We start from the raw sequence: 13,331 nt of genomic DNA on the forward strand, positions 1-13,331 counted from the left end.
ATATGACACCTTGGCTGAGTGAGCTCTCAAAGGCTGCAGGCTGAGAGTGCACTGTGCCTCAACGTCGCACACATTGAGATATGCGACAGAAAAGGTGATTGAGTATGGAAACATGTAAACATGGTGTAAAGACAAGTCAAGTGATTATTGTCAACGGAGTTCAAATGAAAACCGGATGAAACAGGTTTGTAAACCAGTAAGTATTGATACTTGCTGATTGGTCCAAATGAATGGGGTGATGCCATGGCGTGATGTGTCATACCGGTTCCCACGGCAGGAGTGACCCAGGTGTTTAATTAGGTCATTGGAGCACTTGAGTTCGATACTGTATGGTGATTGGTCCAAATGAATGGCGTGATGTGATGGTGTGATGTGTCATACCGATTCCCACAGGGGGTACGCGGTCATGGACTTCCACGAAATGAGGTCATTTTTTCTGCTATTCGAGCCTGTATACAACACGTGGTAAAATTAAAAACACACAATTAAATGCTAACTTTTTGGTTTCATGTTGTTATGCTGGTAAAAGACAGAATCATGTTTATTCAGTTGTGACAAAAATTCAGTTCATATGGAGGTGAGCGAAATCTGCTCAGGGAAGTGCGGGGATGTAACGGGGATGGCTCGATGACAGAAAAGCAAGCTCTGTTGAGAATGTAGTTCGGATTTATTGCTGTGGTTGACTAATAATACAAGTCTAAAACAATGTATATGAGTAAATAAATCTCCATCAAAATAACCCTTTTTATCACATTCACGTCATCTGTTAAAAGTCAAGAAATTGTATTTCTGTAATTACGTGTTGATGATAATGACATAAAACCTAAGGAAAGGTGTCGTAATTCCTGCATGCAGTGTGTTCAAGAATACATTTTACTTAAAATATAAATATCATGCAGTCCTCCGAAGTTACTTACCACTTGATGTGAGTGAACATAATGAGCACCGGGTCTGCTCCCGCGGCAAAAGTGTCACGTGACCCATTTGCAGATGCTCTGTCTCTTGCACGCGAAAGAAACCTGACAGTTAAGAAAGCAAGTACATATCTTTCAACACGATGACACCGATATGTGTCACATAGGGGAAATCGTCGTCAAAAACTGCAAAGGCGTCTTTCGCACTCGTAACGATCTTGTGAGTAAGCTTTGAGTGTCTGACAAGCAGTGGGAGGAAAGTAGACGTGTTTGAACGCGATGGCACACCTATGTGCGTTCATGTACATGAACAAGTACGTTTATGGTGTAAATCTGCATTAAATGTGCTTTCAGAACATGTTACGATAACGCTTCTATGAAACTGGCACATATGTGAAAATCGTCGTCAAAACTGACTACTTTTGCCTGTCGTATGTCTATCGATGTTGTGAGGGCGGTTTGTGTGTCTGTGGCTAGGAGGAAAATAGATGCATTTCAGCACGTTGGCAGACATATGTGTGTTCGTGTACATGGACAAGTACTTATATGATGCAAATCTGATTTGAATAAGCTTTCAGAAAATATTAAAATGTTTCTGTGAAATTGGCACATAGGTGAAAATTGTGTGTCTGTGACGAGCGGTGGGTGGAAAGTAGACGTGTTTCATCGCGATTGTACACCTATGTGTGTTCCTGTACACGAACAAGTACTTATACGAGGTAAATCTGCATAGAATAAGCTTTCAGAAAATATAAAGATCATGTTAGTGCGAAATGTGTACATAGGTGAAAATTGTCATCAAATGTATAAAATCTACTGCTATAGCAGCAAACATAAAACGTAAAACTGTTTTTGAATCGGTAGAAGTGGTTGTGTTTTCCAATGATTATACTTCCAACAAAAAGAGTAGTCCGTATGAAAAAAATGTTTTTTGTGATTTTGTTATAATTTATTTTATCTAGCCTCATGTAAGAATGTCAAGTTTTGATTGGTCCACGTGACTCTGATAAAATACCATGTACATCCATCATGATCCGCGAGCCGGAGTATAAAAGTCGTGTACTCCCGCTACGAAAGTCATATCACCCCACTACGCCTCGGTGATGACGCGAAGTGAGAAAAGCATGCATTGACTAGCCTTTAGTAATGTGCGGTGCATTGAGGTCAAAATTGTGTGCTGCGTGTTGTTTTGTCTTGATCAAATGAAAAAATTCAGCTAGATAAATGCTGATACGCTTTAGACAGTCCAAGACGCAAGACGGATGTTTTGACTGAGCAATTTAGTCAGGCATCAGTTACCTCCCATTAACGACACACTAATCCAGTCACCTCTACGCGACACGGTTTGCGCAGTTTCGAACAAAAGTAAACATGTTTCAACACAATAACAAGCAGGTGTGCGTTGGTGTGCATCGAATGCTGTATATATATTATGAGTCTACGATGAATGAGCTTTGAGATTTGTCATTTTTTGCTCAAATGTTGCACATTTTTTTTCATTTTTTGACAGTTTAATTTCCTCATTTTATGTTTTCATTCAAGTCATCCAATAATTTGACCATCAGTCAATAACTGTAGCAAATTTTGTTTACTTATTTTCATAAATAATACTTTTAGACGCATTTTTCTCTCTCTCTCTGAATTTCTCTCTCTCTGATCAGGCAGTCACACGTATGTGTGACCCCCTCTCAGGTAGTCACTTGTACACGTAACAGGAAACCATCTCGCATACACGTTACGTCATCTACTGATCAATGCATGCAGCAATGTGGGTTCTCATGAACCATGTGAGTTGTCTTTCTAAACTGGACAAAATAAGTTAGGGATATTGGTATTTTTTTAATGATATTTTATCAGTATCTCAATGAATAAATGCACCATTATTCATAATTTCAAAATTTACATATATCCCCAACATTTTTTGTTCAGTATACTTGGAATTCCGTTCCACTCATCAACCAAAGCCTGTTTCTCTTGTGTCCTATCTGGCACAATTATTTCTGAGTCTTACAGCAAAGACAAGGTGATCCCAGAGGTGCTGGATAGGGATATTATCTGGGGAAAAGGCAGTTCACAGTACTTGAAGGTTTTGAAGGTTGTCAATGTCATTGACAAAGGGAGTGATGTTTGGCCTTGTGTTGTTGTGTTGAAGGAAGGTTCCTTGGGAATGTTGATGCAAGAATAGTATGGCTAATGGCTTTAAGATGTTATTCCTGTAATGCACAACGTTGATGTTTCCATGAACTATGTATTGACGTCTTAACCTGAGCATAAATGCCACCCATAACAGTGACTCCACAGTCATCAGGATGCACGATGAAACTTTGCAATATCTTTCTCAGATGTTTGCTGAATATATTTTGTTGATCATTTGGTGACTAGATACATATCTTTTGCCAGTGATAACTATTCATCTATTAATGAAAATAAAATAATTATATTGATGTTAGATCGCTGGAAATGGATATGCTTACATGCTTACCTGTTAATTAGGGACACAGTGAGCCTTGCACATTATTCAGTTAAGGCCACCACATGTTTTTCTGACTGTCTGAACAGAGCTTTCATCTGCTTAGAGATTCATGTTTCCTAAGTGATATTATTAAATCTAAGGAAATAAATTTGTAATGAACTGATCTAAATTTCCTTAAATTTCACTACTTTCAGTTTAAGAGCATCCACTAGCAGTGATATGATCTATATTAACAGAAACTATACAAATACCTAAGGGATACAAATGGCTAGATTGTACTAAAGCCAAGGAGACCTCATTGCTGCTTGTGTGTACATTTGTAGTTATATTTGATTGTTTGACATTATTAGGTGTTATAGTCACTTATACCATCTTCAGGCTGGTGTCGACCACTTCCACCCCACCGTCTCCTGTGGACTTAGTTGCTACTTACAGAGTACGTTCAGGTAGACGTCAGCCCAGATGTAGCCATGCTGGTTGGTGGCATTACACTGGATCACCATGGCATCTTCCTTCGTGACATTCACTATCATTACCTCATCAGTTGAAACTTTCTTGAACCGACTGTTCACATTAGCCTCTGGAAAATATATATAATAAACATGCTATTCATAAAATGTGTCATGTATTCCTATGTAATACAGTCAATAACCACCACAAAGTTTGTAGGTCTTAACCTGGTTTAACAAGGACATCTATTCTCCTGCATAACTCTTTGCTAAGTGCAATATTGGCATTGTATCTATTAACTGTATATTTATAATGCTCATCTTATATCACGTTCTGTGCTTTCGCTTGTTCTTACGATCCTAGAGTAGAAATCACCTGGAACAAAGTCCTTAGCCTCTGATAACACCGAACTCAAACAGAGCACAGCTTCATCAAAACAGGCAGTCACTCTAAGGTCTTGCTCCACTTGACCATGTAACTCCCAAATGTCTCAGGCTAATAATACAGAACTTCAGTGCTCAGACAGACAGAAAGATTTTCAAAATCAACAGGTGAAATCATAGAGGACATCTATGGAATAGTAAACATTCTATTCGTTGTCCTGGCAACTGGTTCTTCATGATCAAATCCCATCAGAGATCCAAGAAAACCTTGCAATGTTTCCTCAAAAGTGTGCCCGATCAATATTTAAAGCATGTATCCCAGAGATACTGCAAGAAGGAAAAACTGGAAGGATCAATAATTCTGTAGGGACCTACTATTCGTGTGGGTACTTTGGGTGGCAAATCCTCCACAGTAAAGTTTGTTACACCTAGCACAAAAATCGTTTTACGTGTGTTTCTTCATAACCCATACTCTTTAATACATCCTCATTATTAGCTTATACAATTTGTCAAAACTCCTCTGTTATCTTTCTTTATTTGTTTGACATATGTCATTTTTCATAAAGATTATTCAAATAACTGAAAGGATAATAAAGAGATATAATAAATAGTAAGTTTTCTGCACCCATGGGCAATAAGAAAGAGTGTGAGGTATGGTATGGTTTATCTGGGCAAGGTGTTACGAGAGGCTGAAAACTTTCTTCCAGGTTGTATCCACATATAGTGACCGAGGGGAGGTGTGAGTCAAGGTGATAGCCACAGACACTCTCCAAGAATATTCATTAGCTGTCAGGGATTTCAGAAGATGCACCAAATGTGCACCAATAGAGACCCTGTCTGATAATCGCTGAATCCCAATTTTACGGTAGACAGCAAATGAGCAATCAATCCAGTTATTGCAGTAACAGAATCTCTTATAAACTGGACAAACCAATACTATCTATGCATGATGAGCAGGCTTCCAATGAAGAGAAAATGTTCTTGTAGTTGTGAGAAGAATGTATTTTCCTTAAGGTAGAATCTTGTTTACCCATGATGGCTAATTCAATTCAAATTTCTTCACTTTGTTATTGCATGTCGGCACTACAGCGCGGCAATGAAGAGAATGTGATCAGACAAAGGAGTCTGTGACTCTCAGGGCATGCTGCATGCCTCACAGAGGCTGAGAGGTCAATGTGTCGGAGCAGAGGGGAGTGATGGGCAAATGGTTCAAGACATTTAGTTTGCAGTTTGTTTCCACTCAGTTGTCCAATTATGAAGAGTACACAACGAGAGACAGGATAAGTTTAAAATACCTAAATGTGAGACAGGTAGTAAGAGATCTGTGGTGTTCTGCACTTACCTGAATATATTACACTGTTGATGAACCAGTAAAAATCAGGAGCTGGGTCTCCTCCTGCCAGGCACTTGAAGCGAGCCGTTCCTCCAATACCCAACTCAACATCTTTTGGTTCCTCAATCCAATATGGACGGGCTGCCAAAAGCAATATCAAGGATCAAATCCAGATGGAGTAATCATCAAAACTGGCAAGACTAATGCCTTGTTTGAACAAGTCAGATTAAAAGACGAATGTTTCAGAGTTCACCACTTCACACATTACAACTGTAGATTCAACATGCTGAACAATAACATAGTGACATTGTGAATTGAATACAACTAACATACAACATGGAAGACACTCCTCTACCACAACATGAACAAGTCAACTATTTAGCAGATTTGAGTATTTCAGTGGAAATATCAAATTCACAAGTTCTACTTACATTCAACTATTTTAAAGGTCAGATACAACATAAAACACAACTCTGCAGATTCTGATACCTCTGGTATGCACTTACGGAAACTAACTACCAAACTGGCCAATTCTAACTATAAAGTTGAAAAAAATAATGCAATGAAAAACATCCCTCAAAATCAGAGTTCAAACGATTCACTAATTTTCCCCTAGGACTCACAACACATGTACAGTGAATAGGTTCGCAGGACTTGAAACAGCATGCCTGCCCGGAGTGTGAGGTCGTGAGCAGTAGTCTAATCTTGGTTGTGTACACAAACAAGTAAATATCTACTCGTTACGTAACAAAAACCCAACGTTGATCGTGATCCTCTGGCACAGAGGAAACTCAATGTCTGCTTTACTGACACTTATATGTCTCCCTGTCTGTCTGCTAATGATAATATGCAATGCACAACTTCAGTCACTGAGCACATGCAGTTAACACAGAACGGGCATATACGCCATAAGCAAATAGCCGACTAAGCATATGGCAAATGAACCAGTGGCCAATGAAAACGCTGTGTGACACGTGAGTGCACACCCACCGGCTCTGACTGGGTTCAGTAACATGGCTGTTTCATTTCGAGGGAGGTAAACCCAAGTACAAAATATTGCACTTTTGATGAGATTACACGCTTAAATTTTGTTTATTCGTTTTTTCTTAATCAGCAACACATATTATATATCACGGCTAAGTGAAAAGTGTGTTTTAAATATGGTTGATTTTTTGGTTGCAAGTGACCTTTAACCCGCTAACAGGGAGTGCAGAACAAATATTTTACACACATACAACTATTGAGGCCTGCTGATGTTAAGTCTACATTCAACTTTCTGAACCTACTTATTGAAAATCTGGTGCATATACTTTACTTACCCTTCACTCTAATGGACATGGTTCTCTGAACTCTCTGTGGAGTTTGATCATTGGTAGCCCAACATTCATAATCTCCAGCATCAGAAAACTCCAAACTTGAAAAAACAAGTTCCTGTCCAAAGCTACTCTGTTTGACATGGTCAGGCAGAGGCTTGCCATCCGTACGCTCCCAGTGCACATCGGGTGTGGGACTGAAATGGAAGCAATGCATTATAACGTTCTACTCCACAACTGCTCTGTGTAATGCTCGACTTCATGTAATCAATTCAATCACACTAACAAATTTAGTTTAGTGCATTACAAATGGACTCATCACTGTGTTAACATTTGACATGACACAAGTATCCGCAATAAATCAGTTGACAGATATGATGCTCACTGATGTTACAGCAAACCAGACAATAAAACCAAACTGGTAGAAAGCTGCATATACTGGCTTCGACACAAACTTGAACAAACACAAGCAACCCATCAACCAACATTCGCTCCAAACCTCTAAAGTTATTGAATACAAACTTCTAGTCCAAGGACATCAACTCTAGACCTGACCTAGACTATAAACCCATATTAATCAAATTATTTTCAAAACATTTCACAGACTGTAGATACTCTGACTCTTCATCATCTCAAGGACTGATATTCCACACAGTAATCAGATTCCGAAACACTTACTGGTTCAAAAGGGGATTGCTCAAACATGGCTGAGGCTTGACTTACTTTCCAGCAAATATACATTTGATCCTAAATTCATCTCCACGTAGACCATAATGATCAGAGGGGGAAGCCCACATATAGGTGACTTCTCGCTGAACTTCCGAAGCTGCAAAATGAAATATTGCAAAAACATAAATACCAATTCCTCACACTGTGTGAAAAAAGAACAAGTTTATACCATCCATGAAATCACCAGATAACTGAAACTACTTACATCCACGGGGTTTAATAAACTGGCGCGCTCCTTGAGTGTTCTTGCGGACAATTCCATTCATGGCCATACAGGCATAAGCTTTCCCATCTTGACCATCAGAGGCCTTGACATTGGTGAAACGTAGACGAGCTAAAACATAATAAATCAAGCACAAAATGATCTTTGTTTCAACAAAAGAACAAAAACCATTGTCAACATGGTTAAGATTATCATAAAACTGCTAATGGTAATACTAGGCATGATGTCCACGCAAAACTCACTCATGGTAACACTAAACAAGAGACCCACACAACAATCATGGTAACATTGAACAAGAAGTAAACAGAAAAATCACACTCACAGTAACACTAAACATGATGTCCACACAGCACTCACATTCTGACACTAAACATGATATCCACACAACACTCACTCTCACGGTGACAATAAACATGAGGTCTACACAACATTCACTCTCACGGTGGCACTAAACATGAGGTCCACACATCACTCACACTCATGGTAACACAAACATGAGGTCCACACCACACTCACTATTACACTGAGACTAAATATGATGTCAGTGCAAAACTCACTCACGATAACACTAAACGAGAGACCCACACAACAATCATGGTAACATTAAACAAGAAGTAAACAGAAAAATCACACTCACAGTAACACTAAACATGACATCCACACTACACTCCCGCTCACAGTAACACTAAACATGATGTCCACACAACACTCCCACTCACAGTAACACTAAACATGATGTCCACACAACACTCAAGCTCATGGTAACACTAAACATGATGTCCACACAACACTCCCACTCACAGTAACACTAAACATGATGTCCACACTACACTCCCACTCACAGTAACACTAAACATGATGTCCACACTACACTCCCACTCACAGCAACACTAAACATGACGTCAACACAACACTCACACTCATGATCCATTGTTACTCTGGCATCAAAGTTGATGGGTGTAAAACCGCCATACTGCTCCTTGATGACCCAGTACACCTCAGGAGGGGGAATACTCTCAGGGGCCACACAATTCAAGGTTTGTGACTCCCCCAAATATGGTGTGACAGTATTGTCGTCTTCCACATCAAAATCTTTCAGCTTTGCCTCACGCAAATTGATGTTGATGGTTGCTGACTTTCCATAATCATTCTCAGCAAAACACTGGAAAATGCCTTCATCTTTGTCTTCTGGTCTGTTGATGACGATGGTTCCAACATTAGGGAGCTGGACCATACGGTCATCATTACCACTTGGGTTGAATTCAACTCCATTCTTTTCCCATGTATATCTGAAAACAATAGCAATAAAGTTGTGATGACTACTAGTTCTGATTTTACACAATCATGATACTTAATCAATACTAGTTACCCAATCACTACATTAGCTTTGTAATACTGTATACATTCATGATAAACATGCTTAAGAGAAATTATGGCAACAGGAATTCTAACAACTGCATTATCCTTGGTGGACATGGTAATACATTTTGCATTTTTAAAACAATCTGTGAAAAAATGTAATTTTGGTTAATAAAATTGATATTTTATACTTACCCTGACTCATGCTGATTATACATATCTCCTCCCTCTATGTGAATGATAGTGGAACACTTGAAATCTCGTGAAGTTCCCACTTTTGAAGAGGATGTACATACACACTCACCCACGAGTAACCTCCCTTACTGCTGGCAAACTCATCACTCACATGACCAGCCATGTTTGTCACTCTCTCCGAATATGTACGACCTTACAGAGAAATCCGACGTGCCAAATAGTGGGGGGCGGGGGGGGCGGGGTGGGAGGGCTTGACATCATGAGTCAGGGCAAGTACAAAATATCAATTTTATTCAGTAAATTACATATTTTTCCTAATTCTGACTAATACATATGAAGCTTACAGAATCAAACAGAAAGGGTGGAGGGTGAACCCACACTATGATGGCTCTATGTCCTGTTCTTCCATCATCCATCTGTTAACTCAGGGGGACCACAATTTCTCAGACTCTTCTTCTTGAGAAGGGACTGCAGACATCTTCACGTGGATATATAGATATACTAGAGTCCTGCTGGTTATCTAATGCAACTTCATGTCAAGATCTTCCAATCAAGATACTCAACTGTTCACTCCTTTGAGCATTTGTCGCTACAAGTCACATGATATGAGAGTCAGATTTTACTCAGCACCAAACTAAGTCTTTCTACATCGGAAGGGTTGTTTACATCTGTAGATGACTACCTATCATGCAAACTGTGACACATACTAGTATTTTGAGCAGGGCGTTGTCTCTCAAGGGCCAATCAGATTTCAGATATGTGATGTCACCTGTGTTTAAATCTTGTGCAGTCAGTGATTTCTTCATCAGCACTCGACCTTTCCATAACTTCGCTGTTCAGCTTGTCCCGGAGTTACGTGGCACCTGATGAAAGTAGACTCCTGGCAGTTTTTCGACTTCTTATTCTTTATTGAAGATAATGCAGCAACCAGATGAATAGTTGCTGGAGACTGATCTTCAACCCCTGAAGATTTGTCGCGGCTGTCAGAAACACCGGGTGGAAAGAGGAGCAAGTCAAAGTCTTCATCAACCATCCTATAGGTGAAAGCTTCATTTGACTCCTTTGATGGAGAATCCAGTCCGTTGATGATCCAAGCCATGACTTCTGAGTCCTAAAAGACGATAAAGATCTGTGAACTATCTCTGTATCTGAAAGCCACGTCTCTGTCCATTCGTTAATGCTCCCGTTGACAGTCTCTCGAAGTGTCTTCCTTGCAGCAAGTGTGGGTCTCTAGGACGGTAATTCACCTTCCGTAAATGCCTCCGCGCATGCATGCACACATGCCCCGGATAAGGATTAGCTATAAATCCGATGACAATGACAATTCATATCTTGATCTGTAGTGTCCAAGGGAAGCATGCATCCAATCTTTCCTCCTCAAGCTCTGAATGTGCGTGAGTACACTCACCAAGTCGACTAACATAGATTCTTCCAAACTTCTTCATTGAGCTGCAGCGAGAGAGAGTTCAACCATGCCATCCTCTTTCTCTATGAGTGCATGTGCACCTGCGAATCCTTTGTGCAAGGCGACTGTCATCGATGATGTTCATCAATAGTGTAGTACTGGCCTTTACCCGAACATTTTCCAATGGAGATTAACATAGGATTTACTACCCCCGACAAGTCCAGACAAATCGAGCGAAACGATACGACCGTGGACCACGTGACCCACCCTGCACGGAGACGATGACCTAGTGACCTACTATGGCGGGGAATTTAATGACACCGTACCTTTTTCGTTGAGCGGGGCATAAATAATGCTGAATAAGTCGCCACAAAAAGAGCTATAGAAAGAATATGTGTACATACCGCATCAAGACTGATTTAATCACTATACGAGTATTGATCGTTGTGGTTGGATATTAATGGAGGTATTTTTATTGTAGACGAAAGGAAAGCACACCAAAGTGACATTACAATTCTTCTTTGTCTACCGTTTTCCTATATCAGGTCGAATCGCGCAAGCGGTAATAATATTTAGAGAGATATACTGGGAGTGTTCTCTTTTTTTCCATTATTTAGATAGTTCTATTTTCCTCACACACAATAAATGTCTGAATATTCGTGGAGTGTGGTATGCATGCCACCACCCAAATCCAAGCAACGTTACGGCGATGAAGTCGAAATCATATCATCAACAACCACGTTCACATCAAGACCCGCCTGTGTGGAAGATATTGCACGTGCATTAAACGAAACAGATCTCGACACCCCTGATTCCTGGGGACAACCTATCATTATCATAAGAGAAAGGACACCTCAATCATTACTCCCAACCCTTATGAAAAGCATGACGACATAGTACAATATCAACAATGGAATCGGGTCTTATCACACTAACACTGGATTATCTATTGACGTTGGCCTATGTGCACAACACCCGAATCATTCCAGGAACCATTGTTCTTTATAAACGAAGAAGCTGTTATTACCAAGTGGAGAGACCACATAAACGCCATTCCCAGTCTACGCGCTATATCACCACTGTATTATTTAAAGTATGAATGCAAGGACTATCGTGATACGGGTTTTAAAACGAATCATTGGCAAGAACAGCTATATCGTTGTATATTGATGATGACGGAAAGGAGGCGGATCACAAGCAGGGTGGGGAAGAAACAACATGGAACAGATACTGGCTCATAAGTATTATCAACCAAGAGAGCCCGGTGCGTTTGGGGGGTATCAAAAGTTTGTACATACTTTGAAAAGAAATCATCCCCAAATCAGGACACCACGTGTGAGGAAGTGGCTTAACGAGCAAGACGCCTACACCTTACACAAAACACCCCAGAGAAGATTCAAGAGAAATACGGTTATAGTCGGTGGAGTCGGGATCCAAGCAGACGCCGACTTATGTGATGTGGTCAACATCGAGGATAGCAATGATGGAGTACGATAGTTCCTTATTATCATTGACTTTTTCTCCAGATTTGTTTGGATCAAACCGATAAAAAAAATCATCAGAAAACGTGTCTCGGGCAACGAAATCCTTGTACACAAACATGGGGTAGAAGGTACCGTTCACACTGAGGACAGACAAAGGCAAGGAATTTCAAAATAATGCTGTAAAAAAGGTTTATAGACGGTTTCACATCAAACACTTTGTTACCCAAAACGATGATATAAAAGCCAACTACGCAGAGCGTTTTATTAGAACGTTGAGAACTATTCTATACAGATATTTCACATACAAGAGTACCTATAGATACACCAACATTCTACAGGACATTGTTTGCAATTATAACCACCGTCTACACAGGTCACTCCCTAATATTCACCCGTGGCGAGCCACCTCCTCGTGGTGGGTGCTGGGTAACGCGAAGAGCTCGCCGACACCCCCGTAGTGGACCCGGGGGGATATTTGGTCCACCAACCCGTTTGCCATGGGTTGCGTCCCGTGTCGGTGGAGGACGGGATCCTGGTGGTTGAGGGCACTGGGGCTTTTAACTTCGTTCCATTGCCCAACACACTACTTTGGCCCTGACTTCTCCTAGACGGGTGGTCGAATGGGCCCGGTTCGACCAATCGGCTGGTCATGCCAAGCCCTGTGCATGGAGTATATATATCATTGCACAAATTTTATTTGGATTTTTACTTTCGGTCTTGGCCTCTTTGTTCATTGAGCTTTTCGAATTTTAAAATGCATTTTTGAAGTTCTGAACGTTTGCCTAGAGTCTTATGCCCAGAAGGCGGTGGCTCATGGGCCAATCTGGTAGACTAATTATTTCTAATTCTTCTGCTGGAGTATATCATCCGGGTATCCTTGGTGCTGTAAGCTGGAGGCCCGCTTACTTTAGCATTGTCCTTGTGATACTCCGTGGTGGGTGGGGAGCTCGGATGATGAACCGTATTACACTAACCATGGCTTATGAAACTCCAACCAAAAAAACAAAACGTCCACTTGATATTGACCCTGTTGATACTGACCATAGACCGTCTACATCGATTGAGTATTG

The 13,331-nt window shown here is 40.5% G+C and overlaps 1 protein-coding gene across 1 annotated transcript in view; it reads right to left on the reverse strand.

The window, feature by feature from the left end:
* LOC137296798 (neuroglian-like) overlaps positions 1–13,331 on the reverse strand; it is a 58,602-nt gene that overhangs the window by 29,721 nt on the left and 15,550 nt on the right. Inside the window, exons 4-9 of the mRNA XM_067828655.1 lie at positions 8,737–9,107; positions 7,801–7,929; positions 7,590–7,692; positions 6,873–7,063; positions 5,563–5,694; positions 3,821–3,967 (exon numbers count right to left, since the gene is read on the reverse strand). Coding sequence (XP_067684756.1) covers positions 3,821–3,967; positions 5,563–5,694; positions 6,873–7,063; positions 7,590–7,692; positions 7,801–7,929; positions 8,737–9,107 — 1,073 coding nt within the window. The remainder of the gene's footprint in view (positions 1–3,820; positions 3,968–5,562; positions 5,695–6,872; positions 7,064–7,589; positions 7,693–7,800; positions 7,930–8,736; positions 9,108–13,331) is intronic.

The sequence above is a fragment of the Haliotis asinina genome, chromosome 9, assembly GCF_037392515.1.
Source record: "Haliotis asinina isolate JCU_RB_2024 chromosome 9, JCU_Hal_asi_v2, whole genome shotgun sequence".
Taxonomy (NCBI): Eukaryota; Metazoa; Mollusca; class Gastropoda; order Lepetellida; family Haliotidae; genus Haliotis; species Haliotis asinina.